General features: G+C 34.5%; 1 protein-coding gene and 1 long non-coding RNA gene across 3 annotated transcripts; both read left to right on the top strand.

Annotated features, from left to right (window-relative positions):
• Positions 1-254: 254 nt before the first annotated feature.
• On the top strand, positions 255-3,713 carry LOC141572731 (uncharacterized). 2 transcript variants are annotated; one of them, XR_012498171.2, is made up of 3 exons: positions 255-489; positions 1,303-1,426; positions 1,834-3,713. It is a non-coding gene; the product is annotated as an uncharacterized LOC141572731 (long non-coding RNA). The 2 variants fall into 2 exon arrangements; XR_012498170.2 differs by having other exon boundaries at positions 255-1,159.
• Positions 3,714-5,222: 1,509 nt separating this feature from the next.
• Positions 5,223-21,673, top strand: TDO2 (tryptophan 2,3-dioxygenase). Its single transcript, XM_019733180.3, has 12 exons — positions 5,223-5,497; positions 5,718-5,823; positions 7,061-7,151; positions 9,117-9,187; positions 10,295-10,422; positions 11,675-11,861; positions 13,088-13,195; positions 15,867-15,978; positions 17,165-17,222; positions 18,582-18,661; positions 19,313-19,403; positions 21,085-21,673. Exons 1-12 carry the CDS (start codon positions 5,463-5,465, stop codon positions 21,236-21,238), a joined length of 1,221 nt encoding a protein of 406 aa, XP_019588739.2. The 5' UTR covers positions 5,223-5,462; the 3' UTR covers positions 21,239-21,673.
• Positions 21,674-22,475: the final 802 nt, after the last annotated feature.

The raw sequence follows: 22,475 nt of genomic DNA, 5'->3' as shown, positions 1-22,475 counted from the left end.
GCGTATTTCCATGAGACAACAGCTACTGGATGAGAAAAAAGTGGCCCTCACAGACAGGGACTCTGCCCCAGAGCAACAGGGTACAGAGGGTGGCCATTCAGAGCTCCCAACCAAACACGGGGGGGGGGGGGGGGGGAAGAACATAAAGTATCCAAAGGGAAGGGGAAAGAAAGCTGGATGCCAGCTGGATGTCCTACAATTGTCCTACAATTGAACTCAGCACACCCACCCCCACCCCAGATGAAGGGCTCAGTCCCACAGGACTGTTCCCACCCCACTTCAGATGCCAATCAAAAGTAGGGTTTACCCCCAACTTCTGTTCAATTTGACTATAAATTGGAGGTTCCGAAAACCTCCTCCTTATATTGATGACTTTGAATTAAAATCATTTGAGCAGGAGGACTCTCCTGTGTCTTTCTAAATGCAAGAAATAAATCTCCATGGGCTAGGCACCCTTCCCGCTGCTGAGGGCTGACAGACAACCTCATCGTAAGAGTTATAAAATCTTGAGTCGAAAAAGTCTGTATAAACAAACGCCTTTACTAGTATATTACATAAGCCCAAAACTTGCTTAGAATGCTTTCTCAAAAGCACCAACTTTTACTGTCCCATTTATTTCAAAGGACTTTATCATTCTTTTATCTAAAAAGTGTAAGAAGGTGCCTAGCTCTATCAGTTTTTTGAACCTCATTTTATGCTCTGAACATCATATTGTGATTCTCTCGTGTGCATGTATTAATCTTTTTCTCCTGTTAATCTCGTCTTGTATCAATTTTATTATTTAATTATTGTTCCAGCAGTAAGAAGTAAAGAAGGGTAGAAGGGGGGATTCTCCCCCTCCTGACACTAGCAGATGTAGTAGCCTGTTCTCAGAGGACGAAACGCATGAACGTGTGGAACAAACTTAGCATAGCGTCTGGCATATCGTAAGCATCACAAAATTACAGTTCTTTTCTCCTTTACTTTATTGAATTTTCTATATCCATTTGTGCAAATCATTTCACACATACTGGCCAATTATTCGGAAATGATTAATTTAATTTTGGACTCATGAGAATTCAAAACTCCCAGAAGATAGTTAACTGCACCAGAACAACTTTTACTGAGAGAGCACTCCACAAGTTGTTGACTTACAGACCTGCTTGTGTGCAAAGACTAGGTATACACATACTATCCACAGAAACCAAAACTTCACAATTTTAAAACAAAGCTCATTGACTTTCTTCATAGGTTATCCATATACATTCCTTTCCATGTTTCTAAATACTGTAAATATGCTTTTTTTTTTTTTTTTTTTTGCAGGTATCTAAGCTTTTTCTTTATTAAATCTATCTTTGACTTGGCTGAACAAAAGGTGATGAAAAGATGAGGTTCACTGTTGTTGAGAAATGTTTGTTTTGTCCTTGTTTACCTGGCTCAATGACAGGTAGGTGAAACAGATTACAGAGGTAAGCATTAAATACAGAGTCTTGTGGAATCTCTGAAGAGGAAGAAGTTACTCCAGCTGAAGGTATAGAAAGCATGCCAGCGAGGAAGTACTATTTGAATTATATTTGAAAGAATAAGTAAGAAATCAGTAGATGGGGTAGGGAGAGAACTCTAAACATGGAGAGTTTAGGGGATTCCAGAACTTAGTCTCTATATTCTGGATTCATTATGAAATGTTTGGGTGGGAAGTGATGGGAAACAAAACCTAAAAATTACCCAACCTGCTGTAAGGATGTGAAGTCTTTGGTTCTCTGCTAATAAGTTTAGACATTATGCAGATTTTGTTGAATCTTTCAAGATATACAAGATAAGCATTAGAATTTGCTTTCTTCTTCCTTTGTAAAGAACAGACTTTTCTATTTGAGCATTTGGCGAATTTTCCTGACTCGGAAGCCCCTTTAACGGTATTTTTTGTTTTGCATTATTACTTTAATATAATACTAATAAGCTAGACCCTATAGAATTGCTGCTAGTCAACCATTCTGACTTATGGAAGCAATAATTTCCTGATTCAAACTGTATATTATGACTACAGCTCCTAGACTTTTTCATGATTTTTATTGATTTTAAGGTGGTTGATTATATCTTCTTAGCACTTTTTAAAATTATATAACACATGAAGACTATACCATAAAGTTTGTTTTGATACAATCATACTATATGGATAATTTTTTATCATTTACCATTTACAAATAGTATATTAATCTACATAGCTTATTAAATTACATACTGAAAAGCATGATTTTTGACAAATTTTAAATGCCAATTTATCATGTTTGACCTGTGGAAAGAATGAATGTTAAAATGTTGATTGGAAGTTTACAACACATTACATCGTCAATTGTGGACAAAAGCAGTTTTTATAAACTTGTATTTGAAATTACTACAATTAACATTTAAAATACCAATGGGATTATTTTTATAATGTTCATAGGTGTTTTTTTTTTGGTGCTTTCAGGACTTTTTTCCAAGTCAAGTTGTTGTCCTTTCAATCTTAATTGTGGAGGGTGCCGTTCAGCTTCAAGTTGTTGTCCTTTCAGTCTTAGTTGTGGAGGGCGCAGCTCAGCTCCAGGTCCAATTGCTGTTTTCTAGTTGCAGGGGGCACAGCCCACCATCTCTTGCGGGAGTCGAACCAGCAACCTTGTGGTTGAGAGGATGCGCTCCAACCAACTGAGCCATCCAGGAGCTCAGCGGCAGCTCAGCTCAAGGTGCCCTGTTCAATCTTAGTTGCAGGGGGTGCTGCCCACCATCCCTTGAGGGACTTGAGGAGTTGAACCGGCAAACTTGTGGTTGAGAACCCACTGGCCCATGTGGGAATCCAACCTGCAGCCTTCGGAGTTAGGAACATGGAGCTCTAACCACCTGAGCCGCCGGGCTGGCCCCCATAGTTTTTAATAAATAAGAAAAATAAGGAAATAAAATATGAGTTTATCAGTAAGCATTTCTCTACAAATACCACATTCCATAGCACAGAGTAAAAAAAAAAAAAAAGAAAGAAAGAAAAAGAAAAGAAATGTTCCCTTGTTCCTATCTCCTTTGTGATACTTTTGCTGTGAGGCAGGAGAGTTTTCTTACCTAGGTACAAAGAGACTTAGAGCAACCTTACGTAAAAACATCTCCCAAGAACTTTTTTTTCCCTTGGAAACTAGTCATCAAAAATCCATCAGAAGAAAAAATAACAGTCCCTTAATTGATCCATAATTAGCAACATGAGTAGCCCTCCCTTGAAATTGGTGTCCTAACAGTTTCTTTTATGTTTTTTTCTTAGTAATTAAGCAAATGTTATTTGTTGATGGATATGAGATCTATCTATGTATTAGATTGGCTTTTTCCAAAGTGAAGCCTGAGACAATGACATGAGCTGTGGGACATTATTTGGGAGGTGCTCCCAGGAGGCAATGAGGGAGTAGGGAGCGTGAGACAGGAAGCTATCGAGGAAAGGTCGCAGTAAAGATTCATTACTGGGTCAACACTGTGGACAACTGGGGATTCCTCAACAACATTTGGAGAAGAGTGCAGAGTACCTTCAGACTTATTTTCTGAAAACTATGATGCTGAAGCATTTCTCCATGAGAACCCCCCTCTTGGTTTAGCATTTCTGTGCCTGCCACAATCTTTAACTGTTGAGTAACAAAAATGGAAATAATCGGGTGGCAGGGTAGGTGTGGGATGATTGCAGGAGCTCTAAGCATTGAGGGGTATGGGAAAGAAAGTAATGTAATATTCCACAATAGATTTTACATGGCCTTTTGGTGGAAATAATACTGTGATGTCTGAAGGAATAAAGTAAATTCCTATTCACTTTCTAAATTCAACTCAACACCAATTCCTGCTAATTCCACTCTGTTCTATCTTACAGGCTTCAGCAGAGTAGACTAAATTATTTAGCTATATTCTTTGTAAGCACATACCTAGTTGAACAACCAAGTGAAGGAGGAGGGCTATTAAACATTCTCTGCTTCCCAAGACCCCAGGCCATGGCCCTAGGGACAATAATTCCACTTTTCCTCCAGACAAACTCCTATCCAGTGTGTAAGCAATTTTCAGATATTTCTGTAAAAACTGAAAGGCAATCTGAGGGGTCTAGGATGTGGTTTGGATGATTTCCCCATTCTCTTATAACATAGCATTTTCATATTATTTATCCTTCTGTGAAACTGCATTAAACATTATAATTCATTATAAAGTCATAATGTCAGGATTTTAGCGTGGATCACAAGCTTCACAATTATAATCAATTATAAACACCTTCATTTCTTTTGGTGAGGGAGTTGACATGTATACATGTTACATCTTTTTTTACTGTTTGTTTGTTTTTTCATATTACACCATTAGTCAGTGGTAGAGCCAAGACTAGAAATAAACTTTCTGACTTTGAATTACTTTGGTGAATTAGACATAAATGGGCCATTTTCAGGGTAACATCATGGAAAATGCTGTCTGCAGGTACAGTTGATAGTGCATAGCAGGGTGGACTAACGACACGGTGATGGAGCTTCTGCCCTGCTCGACGGTCTTCCATAGAACTTAGACCTATAAAAAATGTTTGCTAGAAACAATATTTTATCACTGACAATTTTGAAATTGTGGGCACATTATTATTATTGTTAAGACAAAGCACCCCAAGGTGGATGACTCCCAGGGCCCTGTAATCGGTATGCCTCAGGTAAACAGTCAATTATTCATGTCCATTTAAGTTCTAAGACAATATAGCAGCCTATGTGCTGCTAATTATTAGATGAGATTTAGGCCGGAAGAACTGTGAAGGTGGGATGGAAATTGGGTTTGAGCATGGACTCTGTCTCTGTTACATAATGATTTTCTTTCCCTAGAGACATTCAAGTTTAGTTTTTTGGCTTAGATGTTCTAAGAATATCCAAATCTGAGACTGAGAATAAATATTTGTGTTTTTTTTTACAAGCTTATCAATTTACATATCTTAACACTATGCCAATTGTGCTCTTGGAATAGAACAGGTACCGTGTTTCCCCAAAAATAAAACCTAACCAGAAAATAAGCCCTAGCATGATTTTTCAGGATGCTTGTAATATAAAATAAGCCCTAATGCGTCTTTTTGGAGCAAAAATTAATATAAGACCCCGTCTTATTTTCGGGGAAATACGGTAACTATCTCCCCCCCCCTTTTTTTTTTTAAACCTGGCCTCTATTGATTTATTGAATGTTTGTTACTTTGGACACAAAAGCAGAACTGGTCAAGTCAAATGATTCAGTTTGGCAGAATACTCACTATTCTTGCAAATAAACTGTCCCCAACAAAAATCCATTCTGAGGTTTACAGAGGTTCAACTTCTGTACCAGTTGAAATACGAGCCTAGCTATCGGTACACAGAGAAGCCTGATTGGCAGCTTCAGGGTGAACAGAATAAATAAAAGACAGCAGCAGGACATCTGGGAAGGTCAATGATATCATCTATCCAGAACCAAACTTCAGTGCTTCTCAGTGTGTTTTCACAATGAGTGGCTGCCCATTTTTAGAAAATGACTTTGGGTAAGTATTTACCTTTATTCTAAGTATGGTTATACTATTAGACATGCCAAGTGTGAATAATTTCTGAATTTCAAGAGCATTGAAAACTGTCACCTTAATTCCCTTGTTTAATAATCTATTTTTTAAATTAGCAATAAGATAATTTTAATCATTCATATGATTAGTTACTGTACTTTCTCAAGATCTATTGTTTTTTTCTCCTCACTTATTTAATTTGCAGATACGCTTTTAGAAAACTATCTTTGGAAGGCAGTGAAGAAGACAAATCACAAAGTGGTGTGAATAGAGCCAGTAAAGGAGGACTTATCTATGGGAATTACCTGCATGTAAGTGGCTGAGTATGTTACAGGGTTTAGATTCCATTGTGGGGCACTAAGTTCTAAGGGATATTTTCAAGTTGTTTTGTTTTCTCAGTCATCATATAATTTTCGGGACCTAATGACATCCCTTTTTATACTTTAAGCGCTTTCAACTTTTATTAAAACAATTCAAGGGACTCATATGAAAATTAATCTCTCCAACAGAGGTACAGTACAAGCAGAGAATGCAGAATCTGGGCAGAAGAGTCTAAATGACAAGATTATTGTAGATAATTGGCAGGCATTTTACAACTTGTGTAAATAACACATGGTCACTAAATCCCAGCCTAGATAATAACAAATGATTCTTGAAAATTTTCTCTTTTAAATCCCTTATCATAAAGTAGAAATATTAAAAGCACATGTGTTGAAATCATTAATAAATATGGATTATACAAATGAGGTATTTGGAGATTATTCTGGGGTAAGTTTCAGGCTGTTTGTCTTCTATATTTTTATAAAAGTGAAATGATTAGAGCCCTAGAGCCTTCATCAATGGGTTTCTCAGGATCAGCTGATAAAGAATATTATATTAAGAGCTTAGAATAGGCTCTTTAGGGGAATGGAAGAACAGAAGATAGACAGTCAGCTAAGCGAGTTATCAAGCTTTTACCATATTCACTTCAAGAGATAGAAGAAATATGACTCCTCAGTGAGTGTAAGAGCATTTGTCATGATAGAATCCTATCAAATGTAATTTTTATTTGGAAAAAATAAAAACCATAAATTCAACTCATCCTTTACAACGAGACTCATTAATTGTTAAATAGAAAATAGAATGGATCCTGAGAATTTGAGAATTAGGACTTTTTTTAGTGTTGTATTCTACTTCTTATTAAAGTTGATAAAAACCAAGTTTTGCAATTTCAAAATCAGTTATTTAAAAAAATTAGTTGTATTGAGATATAATTGACACATAACATTTTGGAAGTTTAAAATGTACAATGTGTTGATTTGATGGATTTATATATTGCAGTGTGATTACCACTGTAGCACCTTAGCTAACACATCTATCACGTCGTATAATTACCATTTCTTTTTTTTGTAGTGAGAACATTCATGATCTACCCTTTTAGCAACTTTCAAGCACTTAATACAGTGTTATTAATTGTAATCACTATGCTAGGCATTAGATCTCCATAACTTAATTATTTTATAAGTGGACATTTGTACACAATCAGTTTTCCTATTTTCTTGTTTAAAGTTGGAAAAAATTTTGAACGCACAGGAGCTTCAAAGTGAAGTGAAAGGAAAGAAAATCCACGATGAACATCTTTTCATCATAACTCATCAAGGTAAGATTGCACAAAAGGTCAGACAATAGCTATTCCACAGGCATTTCCCATCAATAATGAGGAAAGCTATGATTCTTTTAACTGTAGGATGGTGAAAAATCAAGGAATCACCTTTGTTAGAAATGCTCTAGAATATTTTGCTGTCCAGTAAATTCTTATAGGACATTCTTCTAGGATTTTCAAGAGTCTTCATGTTACCACACCACTAATTGGATCAGGTTGAACTTTAGTTTTGTCCTAAATCCAAGGGACATTTTATCTCTTGGAATTCACAAAGAATTTGCAAGCTAAAATGTTACTATTTTTCAATCAAAAGATTAAAAAACGACTTTGAAGAAACAGGTCACTCAAATTTATTATGACTTTACATAACCCCATATAAATCTGGTACTAAACAGCAACATAAATTTTATCTAAAATGTGTGTTTATCCTCTTCAGACTTAAATCTCTGGGCAGTGGCTTTTAATGTAGGAGTCTATGACTTTGGGAGTTTAAGCAGTCCCTGAACTCTTTGAAATTGTCTGCAAAATTTCATGAAAAGATCTGTGACCCTAAAATATTAAGATTTACTCTAAGATTAGTGGTGTCATAATACTCTGGCTGACCAGGGCCCAATGACCCAATCTAGTCATTGTCCCACTTCTAGACATGTTTCCTTTCCCTACCAATTTTTTGTGTCTTTTCCTCAAATGATTGTGTGCTTCACTGACTGGCTAAAATGATCAATTCCTTTGAGAAAAAAAAAATTAAAGATGGAAAATAAATGGCTTAATGTGTTACTTGTTCTGTTTTTATGTTTGTATTTGTATTGATGGCTTACACCAAGACAAAATCAATAGGGGAGAGATCATAGAAGGATAGCACAAATTTGGAATCAGAATATCATTTAGAATCCCAACTCTACCATTGTAAATCGTGTGATCTTGATCAGCTTTCTTGACCAGTAATTCTATTTCCTCATGTGTAAAATGGAGATAATTATTGTATCTTCTCATTCACAGAGTTCTTAAGAAGATGAAATAATGTGCATTAAGCACTTAGCCCAAGCACATAATAAGCATATAAGTAATGGCAGCTATCGTCATTTGATAGGGAAACTTTCCTTCCATCCTTCAGTTACAACATATAACTTCAGTGGGTCATGGGACTAGCCACACAAAGTTAAACCTGAAAAATAGAAACACAAACTGATCAAGAAATATCTGATTTGCTCTTTGTCTAAATATGAAAATTCAATCTATGCAAATCTCCTTAAATGTAATTTAAAATATAATTTGATCTCCCTACTTAGTCAAAAAACATAGCCTTTATCCGTACAATAGCACGAAACAGAATGCAATAGACATCTCTAAGATTATTGATTTTTCTGTGCTCATCTAATGACTACACTGGGTATTTAATTTGTTTATTCATAAAATAATCACCCAGTGTTTATCTTATGTCAACACTGTGCTAGGTACTGAAGAAAATAGATGAATATGACAAAGGTTTAGATTTAGGCTATTGATAAGTTTGTCCTTCCCATAATATACTAAGCCCCTAGAAACCAAAACTCTATCAATTGGATTAGGTTGGCAAATATTGATGTTTGTTTGTAGGTGAAGCTGAGTATCATTTCTACATCTTCACATACCTCCAGTTTCCAATGGAAGTTAGAATTAGATTATGTGCTATATCCTAAAAGACCCAAATGATATATTTTTTTAGAGCAATCAGTGTAACAATAACAAACATAAAGCATATAGATAATATACCTGGCATATTAAAACATTCAATGAAAGGAGGTGATTATAAGTTGACTACTAATATTTTGGTTATAGCATAAAAATTGGGCTATATTGGTATTTATTGATTGTTAAATTACATTTGTATTTCTTTCAATGTGTTCAGCCAAACTTTCATAAAATTATGGTCAAAGAGGCTCCTCAAAACTTTGCAACTGACAATGGTTTTTCTCACTGCAGCTTATGAACTCTGGTTTAAGCAAATCCTCTGGGAATTAGATTCTGTTCGAGAGCTCTTCCAGAATGGCCATGTGAGTTATTATGTAACAATCCTGGTTTCATACTCTTTTTGGTGAATGTAGAAAATAGAATTAATGAGAAAAATTTAACACTAAATGGTGGAATTATTACATAATGAAAAAAAAATTGTTCCGTGGACAAGAGTTTAGTCATATTTTCCCAGTGCCATTTGCTTTTCTAGGGCTATACATTGCTTTAAGGTTCCTTTCACATTTCAGTTTCAGGCCCCTTGTTTAGAACTCAATGTTTTCTGGCCCTTAAGAAAAGTTGTTTTAGATGATGGCAGAATGCCAGAATAGCTCATCTAGAGCCTTTAATTAAGGTATTGGAATTGTATTTCTAATGAGTGTTTGCTGTGGGAAGAGAGGAACAATAATGAAGAAAGTGAAGCAGGAGGAGAAGGAGGAGGTAGGAAAAAAGCAGCAGGAGGAAGAAAAAGAGAAAAGAGTCGAGGAGGAGGGAAGGACAAGGAAGAAAAAGACAGAAAGGATCAGAGTAAGAGGAGAACAGGGCAGAGCTCCAGGTGATGGCAGAAGTCTGAGCTGCACTTTCTAACTTCCCACCTTGCTTCCTGCTCCCACATGCCTTCCAGACACAGGAGACAACCTCAGGTCTTGTATATCTGAGCCCCTGCTACAGGAGGGGTTTGGAAATAAAGAACATTTATGCGCAGACAATATTCTTCTATATATATGAATACAATTCACTTTTATGCCAATGGCAACTTGGTCCCTTAGTAAACAGCAGATTTGTTCAGGTGTTGCTTAATGCTCACCTGGAAATTTCCATGTTACCTTGACCTTTATTCCTTGAAGCAAATTTAGAGAGAAATTTGCTTTGAAATCAGTGGGTATTGTGTTCCAGAATTTACTTTTAGTTTGCTTCCATGTAATATTCTATTTTCGAAGGAAGAAAAATAATTCTGATTTTGCATTCATTCCTTGCACACAATTCAGAGCTGCCTTTAGTTTCATCTAGATTTATGGCAAGTTTTAGTTCCAATGTTTTTTTAATAAAGTAGAGATAAAAGTAATAGGAATGCATTATTATTTGTAGCCTATTTTGCATCTTTTGAAAATCAGATTTGCTTACTCAACGTGTCATTTCTTAACCATCAGGTCAGGGATGAAAGGAATATGCTTAAGGTTGTCGCTCGAATGCAGCGAGTGGTGGTGATCCTTAGACTCCTGGTAGAGCAGTTTTCCGTCTTGGAAACAATGACACCCTTGGACTTCAATGACTTCAGGTATGTACCTGTAGGTTTGTGATAAAGCGGTGGGGTTTACCTTCTCATGCTGGTAGGGTAAAAGGAGTACATGTGTGTTGTACCATATGAGGAGTCTGTCCTACTGACACACACTGTCACCATCAGCACTTGGACTCTTAATCACAAAGTATTTGAGAAGTTATTAAAACATTTCATCACTCACTTTTACATACAAACATGATATGATCAGTCAATTTCAATTCATCATGGTGCCCTTTTATCCAAAAAAATTTTAGACAACTTATCAAAATGGGTAAAATGACACATACAACACGTATAACTAAATTTAGAAGAGAATTAAAAGCTGAAAATAAAAGAAAAACAGGAGTGATACATAAAGAAGTACGTCAGCAAAAGTGTCAGTATAAGTTATGGATTGATTTGTAATTTTAGTTCTACATTTCCAGGCAATCAAAGCCATATATGTATCTTTTTTCATATTAAATTTGAGAATGCATTTTCTTAGAACATTAAGTGCATTTAATGATGTAATAGGCAGTCCAACATCTTTCACAACCAAAGGAAATGTAGCAGAATTCCTTTGTGGTGGACTTAAAAAATTGAAGTCTTAGTACCAATTAGATGAAGGAAGTTTACAAAGATGTAAGAGTTTGAGTGGTGTTGTAGGGTTGGAGTATTAACATATTTTGATTGCCTATTTTGTCCTAGGCCACAGCCCTTTCATTTTACTTGTTATTGGTGCTCATAATAATACTAGGTGGTGAGATCAAAGACTATGTCACAGAATGTAAGTTTTAGGAGGGATTGAATAATATTTATAATTTATATAGAACCTTTTTAGCGCTATTGAAAAAAAAAATATTGCTCGATCTCCACCTGTCTTTATTTTAGGAAAAAAATTAGTACACACACGTACATGTATATGTGTATGTGTATGTGTGTCCATGCATATACATGTATATGCATGGACACACATACACATATGGCATTATATAAACTATACAAACATTTTGACTTTAAATTGATGGGCAGATATCAACAATGATGTTTAAGTAACTAATTTTCCTTATTTCAGTAAGGTCCGAACCATAGGTCCAACTCATATTTCAGTTAAGTCTGAACCATAGGTCCAAGCAGTTGTCTCTGTTCTTGATGATACCTGGGAAAGTAAAACTGACAATCTCTCACAATAGAAATCACTGCAGTGATTTACAACGTCAACTCATCTCTTCCTTTTTCTTTTCTTCTCCTCCTCCATTTATTTTCAAAGAGAGTACTTATCTCCAGCCTCCGGCTTCCAGAGCTTCCAATTCCGACTATTAGAAAACAAGATAGGTGTCCTTCAGAGTTTGAGAGTCCCTTATAACAGGAGACATTATCGAGATAACTTCAAAGGAGAAGACAATGAACTGCTACTTAAGTCTGAGCAAGAAAAAACACTTCTGCAACTAGTGGAGGTACATGCTCAACTACTACTTCTAAGGTCTAACTCAATATAGCTTGTTAATTCAGCTTCTGTTAATAAGAATTATGAAACTCATATCAAAATTTGGTCACAGTCATTGTAAATAAGAACAGAAAAAAATTATAAAAATACTTAAATTCATAAATTCAACTAATTAAGATATTAAGGGCTCTTGAGAGTTAGGAAACATTTATACAAGCAACTAAATGTTAATATTTAATAACCTCCTTTTATTAAAACAATCCTTTTAAATACCCCTACTAAACAACATTTAATTAGCTGATTTTTAAACTCATTTTAAACTCAATGAGCTTTATTTTTTTGAAATATTTATTATTTGAATAGCTCCACAAGTTGCGCATTTTTCTCAATTAAACCAAATTACTAGGAGTATATATACTCTTCAGAATTTTTTCCTTCATATCTTAATTCCCCATAGACCTATAAATAGTCTTGAGGAATTATCAATTTGTTTCTTTATAAGTAAATTTTTGAATAAGTATTACGTGGTCCTGATTTCCTTCAGAAGGCTTTTCCTTGGCAAGTTACACTTTTCTTTCAGCGAATTATACTCTGTGCACTAAACCCCTGGGTTACAATCTATATTGTAAATGTGGATTTAGATTAAGATATATTATACTATATAACAGTTTATAAAGATAGGGAAAGAAAGAATCACAAAGCTAATTTCAAACCAAAAATAGGTTAAATAACCCATGGAGTTGTATGAATTAGGTTTTATTTCTAGATTCAAAAGTCTTGTGGAATCTTAAAATAATTGAGTAGTTTATTTCAAAGTTCCTAAAGTATACCATACTCCTGCATTTAAAAGAGATCATATATTATGCATGTCATAATTCCTTCAGATCCTAAGAAATAAGTATTTTGAGAATAAACAAAAGATTTCATTAAAATAACATTTAGATATGTTCATAGATTTATGGAACAAAATTGGAATTTCTATGATAAAATATTTCTCAATAAAGAGTAAATGTTAGTAATGTGATTGCCTGAAAGATTAAGAGATGACATATAATATATTGCTATTTTTTTAATGAATAAAGAGAAAAAGAACATATTTACACAAAAAAATCATTCCATGTTTCTCAAAACTATGAAGAAAGATTTTCTGTTTAATTTTCATAAATATTAGTTACATTATATTTTACATATTTAAAATTTTACAGTATATTTACTTAAAAATAATATTTACTTAAGGCATGGCTGGAAAGAACACCAGGTTTAGAACCACATGGATTTAACTTCTGGCAAAAGTTTGAAAAAAATATTGTCAAAGGACTGGAAGAAGAATTCAAAATGATTCAGGTATTTATGATGCTATAAGTAAATATTAGTTTACTACAGAAGAAGCATTGGGAATTTTGTTTTAACAATTCTCCACTTTTCTCTTTCGTTTTTCTTATGTTCTTTTTCTTTCACAAATGTATCTTCTTGCATATATTATGATTGATTTAATTTTATTTATGTACAATAAAAATTAAATCGAGTTCATTATAGGCAAGATTTTATCTTTGATGAATAGATGGGATTAATATACCTTTCACATTTCTGTTGAAAAATTCAGATTGTGACCAATTCTAAACAGATGTAGGCTCACAAGGGGCCAACAAAATATATTTAACCATAGAATTTCCTTTTGGCTCTTATATATTTGTTGGATTCTTCCTGTTGGTTCTCAATGCTTCTTCACTTAAAATATATACTGTTGATTCCTCATTGCTTTCAAATTACAGGCCCCTCATCCTCTTTTCATGACTAAATTTCTTGATGAGTTCTTTCAATTATATGTCTTGAGAGGCTGTATCAGGTAGTGCTTAAAGCAAGGACTTTGAAGTCATAGTGCATGGATTCAAGTACCACCCCCACTTCCACTTCTTAATTGTGTGACATTGAGCTTCTGCTACTTAACCTCCCCTTGCTTCACTATCACCATTGGTAAAACAGAAAATAAGAGTATCTACCTCGGGATTATTATGAGCATTGAATTAGGTTAATATTTGTGAAGTATTTAGAGGAGTAGTTATAGTATAATTATTTCCCATCTAATCTTCAACTCAATCCAGTCAGGTTTCTGGTCCTATCATTCACAAATGGCCTTCATTTACATAAATCCAATAACTATTTTTTGTCTTCACTTTACTTGAGCTAACAGTGGCATTCAGTACTACTTATTCTTTCTTGAACATCCCCCCACCCCTTGTATTTGGTACACAACATTCTGTCTTCATCTAATTCTCTGGCCCTTATTTCTCTACCTCATTTACTGGCTCATTTCTATCTCACAGACCAATAACTGATGGGGTTTCCCAATGCACTAGCTTTGTATCTTTCTGCCATACTCTTTCACTAGATGAACTCATTTATACCCACTGCTTCAATATCTATTTGTTAAACAATAATTCTTAAACATTTACCTCTAGCATAGATATCTCCTTAAATTTTAGATCATATATTTAATGGCCTGATTTATATTTCCTTCTGGTCCTCTCAAAAACACATTGATAAAATCAAACTTAAAAAATTTCCCCTTCCATCCATTCTTGTGTCAACTTGGTCTTCAAGTTTTTCTCCCATAAACCATCTCGTGTTTCAGGTCAGACCTGTACAATTGCTCCTTGGCAATTCCCTCTTACTCAAACAGTAATTCAAGCTATCGCCAAATGCTACTAACTTAACCTTCAAAATAACTCTCAAATATTTCTCTTTAATCTACCACCACCAATCAAGAATAAACTGCCATCATTTTTACCTGGACTAAAGTAATATCCTCTCAACTATTTTACAAGTCTCCTCAATAAGGCTCAATTCCAATTTATTCTGTAATTTGAGCAATCTTTCCACATGCAAATCTGATAACATTTTGCTTTTCCATAAAACTCTTTGATGTCTCCCCATTATTTTCAGGATAACAATGAAAATCCTTAACATAATCTTCAAGGCATTTCACAATCTCATGTGGTGGGACCACATTTAATATCCTTTAAGCTGCATTTAGTTCTTTGAATTTACCACCACAGAGTCTTTTTATGGGTATTCTCTAGGCTTGGAATGTTCTTCCCTAGAATGAAAAGGAACTCCTTTCATTCCTCAGGTCTTGGCTCAAGGAAAACTTTTTCAGGAAGGTCTTTCTTGACCTCTTTACTATTATAAGTTATCATGGCACTGAACTGTTCCTGTATTACCATTGTATGATATACCGTGGTTGGAATTTAATGCTCAGGAGATTATTTGTTCAATGTCTTCTTCCCTCTAGATAATATATTGCATAAGATCAGGGGACTCAATTTTTGCTCACAGTTTTATCTCTATCATCTTGGCATGACATTTGCTGAAAAAAATGAATAATTAATTGGCAGTAATGTGCATACAAGTTCTTACCACATAGTGTGGTTCTTCTAAGGAATTGAAGATAATTGGATTAACGGATTTTTGCTCCAGCTTAATTAATTGAGTTGTAAATAGAACATGTGTTATAGGAAGAATAAAAATTTCTTTAAATGATTCAATAGATACCAAATGAATAAAAATATAAGGGTGAAATATATATAATAAATTATATTTACAGAACATAATACTGAGTATAGAATTTCAATAGAGTTAATAATTTTCCTGTTCAGGAATTCTTGACTTTTCTGAAGTGGAATTACTTTACTTGCTGTGTTATATAGTTTCTGTCAAAAATTAGATCATTATTGATCATTTATATCCAGTTATGCCCACCTGAGTCAATTTCTCATTATATTTATGAAGAGAATATTTTAGATTAACAGATCACTTAAACTGAAATAAAAGGATAGAGTGTAGGAAGATGCCTTCTCGTAAGCGATAATTCCCAAGTTGTAAAATTAGATGAAATGGTAAATATTCCAAGCACACCTTTTCTGCACCTTGTAAGTCTACTTCTCACAAGGAATGTTTTCTAAAATAAGAATCTATTCTCTCTCATGGGAATATTAATGCAGTATTTTCTCCAAAGGCTAAGGAAGAGTCAGAGTACAAAGAGGAACAAATGGTTGAATTTCAGAAACAAAAAGATTTGTTACTCTCTTTATTTGATGAGAAACGTCATGAACACCTCCTTAATAAAGGTAGGTCATTTTATTCTGAGGATCATTTCCCTGCAGGGTACTACTGTGAGATCAAAACATCAAACCTTATTGGAGGGAAATAAAATGAAAATTGATTTTCCACTCATAGAAACAAGAATTGGGTTCATGTTATCGATGGTAACCCTACACTCAGGTTTAAATGCCCAGTTTATCTCCAAAGTCATTGCTAGAAACTTTCAGAATATGTGAGATGTGAGGGATACCAAGATCCATGGAACGTAGTTTCTCAAATAGTTCACAGAGTAATAGGGACAGAAATAAAGACAATCATGTAATTACAGATGCTACAGTGGCATTAGGAGAGGGAAGGGATAACTGCATTCATTGCAAGGGTGAGGGTGGCTTACCCAAGGACCTGTTTCTCAAGTAGAACAGGAAAGGCACACATTTAGACTTCTGCCATAATTAATATTGAACTATTATTTTCTGAAATTAATTGAACAGTACAATCAATACCTTTATTATTTAACTCTTTTATCTGTTGAAACTCATGTTTTTATTCAGAACGTTTATTATAAAGTACCTATACGTCCTGTAAATAAGCAGAGTTGAAGTAAAAATTAGTTTTTATAATACAAGTATAAGGCCTCGCAGTATATGAAATTAGCAGGAAGTACTATAAGCTTAAAGGTTGTTATACCTAGATTTTTATATAGCCTCAGTAAAGTATATCAAAATTTTATTTCCTGCAGACAGAGCAAAGCCTTTTGTTAGAGGACACATAAGAGATTTTATATAATGGATTTGCCCCTTGAATCCTAGTGATTTTAAATAATTTAAGTAATTTTAAGTGAATTAGCAAAAGTACTTTCAAATGAAACTTGGAATGAGTCTAGTTTAACTTTTTAAAAAGTAAGTCATCATACTATTGTACTTGAAAAATATATTCTGTCATGAAAGGTAAGTATTTCCTATATCAGTTTTCCTAATATGATATTTAAAGGTTTTGAGAATTTAAAATATATATATTTTAGTTTGCCTTTTAAAATCCAATACTAATGTTTCATATGATAGTTTTCCAATTTCAAGCTAAAGGATAAAAATGTTAAATTAAACTTGCATTATGTTCTAAAAACATAACACTTAATTGTTTAACGTGATGGTGCCAAAATAATATGACTACCTAAATGACCTATTAAATTAAAACTTGCTATGTATCTTGCAGGTGAAAGACGACTGTCATACAAAGCACTTCAGGGGGCCTTGATGATATATTTTTACAGGTAAAAACAAATTAGAAGTAGCAGAGTTAAAATTGAGGATTGGATATAGATAATATATCAAGTATAAAACTTATAAATTGCAACCATAGTTTTAATAAGCCATTTAGTTTTGGGGGAAATCTTAGAAAGTCATTAATTGTGAGGTTTCATGAGATTTTCTTTCTTTTAAATAGTAGCAGTATAACTTTATTTCTGTAGCTGGTTAAAAAAACACCCACAGAAATGAATCAAATATCCTTTTCATTAAATTCTGTTATGTGACATTAAGTATCCTAAAGAACCAAAGTTTAATCTGCCTCAGAAATTCAGTAATGAAATGTTTTCTGTCATTAAACAATGTTGCAGTTATTCCTGTTTTATATATGAAAAAAGAATGGATAAAGTGAAAACTGCCTTATAAACTGTTGCTCTACTTATTCAGTAATTTCAAGTAAAATTGTCTTCACTGTTTAATGCATTGAGGTGTCCCTTAAGTATCCACGTACACCTACTTCTTATGTATGGAGGTCTCATTTTTCATGTTTCATGAACTAAATGAGTCAGAACAATGGATTAACATACTAGCAAAAATACCAGTTTAAACGATGTCCTAGTTACTTGTAATTAATTTTTAATCTTTTCAAATCTGTTTCTTCAGAATGGCAACATAAACAAAATCTTCTCTGGTCCTAAACTCTTATTAAATGCATGTCACTCAAGCTTATGTATCGTAAGCAGAAATGTACTGAGAGTTGAAGGATTAGATGAAGAGAGGATACATATAGATGCATACACACACACACACACACACACAGACACACACACACACACACACTCTCACTATGTATAGATAGATAGATAGATAGATAGATAGATAGATAGATAGATAGATAGATAGATAGATAGATGATACATAGAAGATAGATAGATAGATAGATAGATAGATAGATAGATAGATAGATAGATAGATAGACAGACAGATAGATAGATAGATAGATAGATAGGAAATAAAAAGCAGCCTTTGAGTTTCTGTTTTAATATCTTTGCTTGGAAGAAGTTTTTGACTAATACTAGCTGGGAAATCTGAGATTTGTGTATGTCTGCATTTTAATGAGACTCAATGTTAAGTGTGACTCTGGCTGGTTACTTCATGTATATGACATGGACTATTCTAGACTCCTCAAACAAATGTGCAAGCTGAGTGGTAGTATCCCCATTTTTGAGATGAAGAAACTAAGACTGAGAGAATAATCCAAAGATGTCACAGCTCCTAAGAGGCGAAGTTGACAATTGTTTCCAGGGCCAACAGATGATAAAACTCATGCTTGTCCTAACACTGGGATTGCTTGAACACATTCCTCCTTCTCACTTCTCCTTTAGGGAAGAACCTAGATTCCAAGTTCCTTTTCAGTTGCTGACTTCTCTCATGGACATAGACACACTCATGACCAAATGGAGATGTAAGTCCTCCTCGCCCCCACCTCCATAATTCTTTACCCCACATCCTGTTCCTTTACCCCTTTGCTCCTCTGTCTACCCCCATTGCTGCTCTCTGTTGTCTTCCCTGTTTTGTGAGTGAGTGGCTTTTGGGAAAAAAAAAATCAGCTTGACAGTTCTCTCCTGGGGTCTACTTATTCAGTATATACAACGGGCATGGTGCCTGGAGCCCACAGTCACTTTGGGGCCCATTAAAATGTTTTAGTTGATAATCAGAAGGAAAATGTAAACTCTAGGTCCAAGGAAATATTTTAAGATATAATAGTAATTCATTCATTTTTATGCAATACAATTTTGAAATATAATTTTAATAGCGTTTTTTTTTTTGTTGTTTTGTTTGTTTTTTTGAGTCATAGTGTGGCCCTGCTCACCCTATGGTATTCACAGGCTAAATGTAAATATGGATGGAGTCAAATGCACGTAGACTGAACCAAGTGGGATGCCAGGCAACCTGCTGGTCTCATGTGGCTGTCACATGGGAACCTTCCATATGGCTAAGTGATAAGATGTGAGCCTTTTCTCAGCAGCAATAGTCATTACCAACCCCTGTTTGTAGAACATTGTGAAACTAATGGCAGAAAAATATCCATGGAGTTCTCTGTGTGTTTGCCTAGATAACCACGTGTGCCTGGTGCACAGAATGCTAGGCAGCAAAGCTGGCACCGGAGGGTCCTCAGGCTACCAGTACCTGCGCTCAACAGTGAGGTAAGATGGGGCAAAGTCACCTTTTTATCTTGGTGGAAGTCAGCAAGTTTTTGTTTCTCCACATATATGAGTATGTGCATTAGCTACGGAAAGTCATTTATACTTGCTCCCATGTGACTGCTGACAACACATTTGTAGTTAGATTAAGGTATTCCTATTAGAACATTTCGAGCTCATTGTAAACAACATAATTTCTGGAAGTTCATCATTTTGAGCCTATGGAGAAAGGGGCATGGTACCAATGGCTGCATGACCTGTGAGGACATGAAGGAGTTAATCTAGGTAGAAAAAATTCAACTGATTCTGGCTCAGGTTTGGACTAGACCAAAACAGTCATCATTAAGTCCACTAATGTCCTCTCAGTGAGATGAATGACACCGCTGAAAAAAAGGCTTCTCATTTCCTGACATGATTCTATTTTATAAGAACGACTTCCATCTACTCCAGGAGTGCCCTTTTCATATTTTTACAAGAAAAAGGTCATCATTTATTGAGCACTTAAAACATATCTAGGACATCCATGTTCTTATTTAATATTCACAGCATTGCAGGTAGATGGATATAGAGAGACATACATCTGAAAACTGGGAAACTTGCAAGGCCCCTTGAGAAAGGTGAATCAGCTCAAAATATATTAGATATTCACATTTAGTCTCTGAAATTCTTTATAGTACATTTTCATCCCTACTCTTACCACCCGATTAATTAAATTATAAAATGCACAGGTTCAGTTTTTCATCATTTTTATATTTTCACTTTCCCTGGAAAGAAACCCTAGATTGAATGATTTAGAAAATTCATCGATTTGGATTTTCAGAATCATTACATATTTTCTTTTTCCCTGGAAATAAATTCTGTTAAGCATGAAAGAGTGATTGTATAAAATGAGCACACACATCAGTGGGTGGTGAATAATTAACACTAACAGCGTATCTAGTGTGTCATTATCTCATAGAATTTTCACAAAGGCCTGAACAGAGGAATGGATTGATTGTAGTTTTTACTTTACAGAGTTAGAAACCGAGACACTGAGGTTTAGATGACTAGTCCAAGGTCACATGAGTTGCAAATGACAGAACAGAATTTGAACACAAATTTGACGTCAAAGGCAAATGCTCTTCTGCTATAAAACTGCAATAGTTAAAATAGCTAACAATAGCTAACAATAGGTAACACAAAAACAACTTTAAGTGTTAAAACCACTCTTACAGACATTTATTATGAATCTAAGATGGCATCTTGAGTTATTCATCCATTCATGTCAGTTACTTGGCAGCTATTTACAGGTGGGAAATATTTTCTAGCAAACTAAAAATTTTGGATGCTTTAAATTTATTCTGTTGCATACTGTCCTTTAAAAGTCAAAAATAAAAACATACCCTTCCTTCTCTTTATAAAGGTAGCATAACAATGAGATTCTAGTTTTTAACCTGAACCAGCCTGGACAAAATCAATGAAACACATAATACTGTTACATAGGCATGAACTTTGGATACAGAATACAAATGAAGTGCTATTAATATTAATACTTACTAAAATACATGCAACAATATGTAATGTATAATGTTAAATACTAATTATTGCAAAATTATCATTACCTGAGAAATACATTTTCATAGAAAAATTTTAGATATTTCATGTCAATAAATCTAAAACATCTCTATATGTGTGCTTTTTCCAGTGACAGGTACAAGGTATTTGTAGATTTATTTAATATTTCAACATATCTGGTTCCCCGACACTGGATACCAAAGATGAACCCAATTATTCATAAATTCCTTTACACGGCTGAATATTGTGACAGCTCTTACTTCAGCAGTGAAGAATCAGATTAAAATCATCTACGAAAATCTATGAAGACCACTGAGTTCTCTGTTTTGTTTTCTATGAATTTTCATGACTGCACAGAGTCCTAATGTAATATATGTATATACATAGTTAAGTACTGTAGTGCTCTGATTCAATCCTGGAAATAATTTTACTTCATTTATTGTGATGATATAAGATTAAGCATTTTTGTGATAAGACATTAAAACATTCATTCAGTTAAATTGTAATATTGTACATAGGGTGTTTTGCTATAAAAAAATTGATGTCACCTGATACCTTAATGTAACCATTTAACATAATCATTATTTCATTGTTTCATACTTTATAAGCTTGTAAACTTCAGCTATTTCAAATACATTATGCAATAAAATGTGACATTCTGTACAAAGATTTATTTGATCGAACATTTTTTTAACCAATAAAAATTAGTCTTGCTGTAATATATTGTGTTGGAAACATGGCGTGTATTTGTTAGGACTCTTGGTGACTAGTGGCAGAAATCTATGTGAAGCTTGCCTGAAGGGGATTTACTGGACAATTATTCCACTCACTGGAAGAACTGAGACGAGCCTGGGGAACTCTTAAGGTCACAGGGATGGATCAGTTTCTGGAGTATTATGTTCCTGGCCCACTTTGAGGATCCTGTGTGTCTCATCTCTTCTTCTCTGTAGGTGTTGGCTTTATTCTTCCCTGATGGAGACCCACTCCTCCCTTAGGCGAGGTCCCAGCTTTGAGCACCTCCATACTCCCAGAAGGGCAAAGGTTCTCCTCCCAGCTCGAATGCTTATGGTCTGGGAGGAAAAGTAAACTCTAATACACAACAGGATGGAGAGAGGAATGAGTAATAGTTCCCTCAAGTGAAGAATGTTCTTTCCAGAGGAAAGGAGAGGTAAACAGGTTAAACAATGACCCACTTTATTTCTAATAAAAACTATTAGAGTAAGAGTTTAGCTCAGATATGAGTTTTAGTCTTTATTTTTTTCCTAGCTTGGTGTGGATATTGCCAGTAGTTAAATTTGTGCTATGAGAGGAGCACAAAACATGATCAAAGGAATCTAAAATATATTAATATGTACATCAACTTTGACCTAGAACAAGCAGCAAGTTCTTGATGGAAATGAACGATTCTTTGGCCTCAATTACAAGTTTTTTTCTTATAAAGATCATATTGTCCAACTTATCTCTAAATTATATCCAATTGCTGTTGCCTACCTGGCTTGTGCGTGTGTGTGTGTGTGTACA

This window comes from Rhinolophus sinicus, chromosome 15 (genome assembly GCF_057876585.1).
Source record: "Rhinolophus sinicus isolate RSI-liver-muscle chromosome 15, RSI-T2T, whole genome shotgun sequence".
NCBI lineage: Eukaryota > Metazoa > Chordata > Mammalia > Chiroptera > Rhinolophidae > Rhinolophus > Rhinolophus sinicus.
This window is presented reverse-complemented; position numbering and strand designations above follow the sequence as displayed.

What these genes read in the sequence shown, in the direction of transcription:
- TDO2 (XM_019733180.3), top strand. Translation starts at nt 5,463, where the DNA reads ATGAGTGGCTGCCCATTTTTAGAAAATGACTTTGG. An exon ending in TCTATGGGAATTACCTGCAT is followed by an intron (nt 5,824 to 7,060) that starts GTAAGTGGCTGA and finishes TCTTGTTTAAAG; the next exon opens with TTGGAAAAAATTTTGAACGC. An exon ending in TTTCATCATAACTCATCAAG is followed by an intron (nt 7,152 to 9,116) that starts GTAAGATTGCAC and finishes TTCTCACTGCAG; the next exon opens with CTTATGAACTCTGGTTTAAG.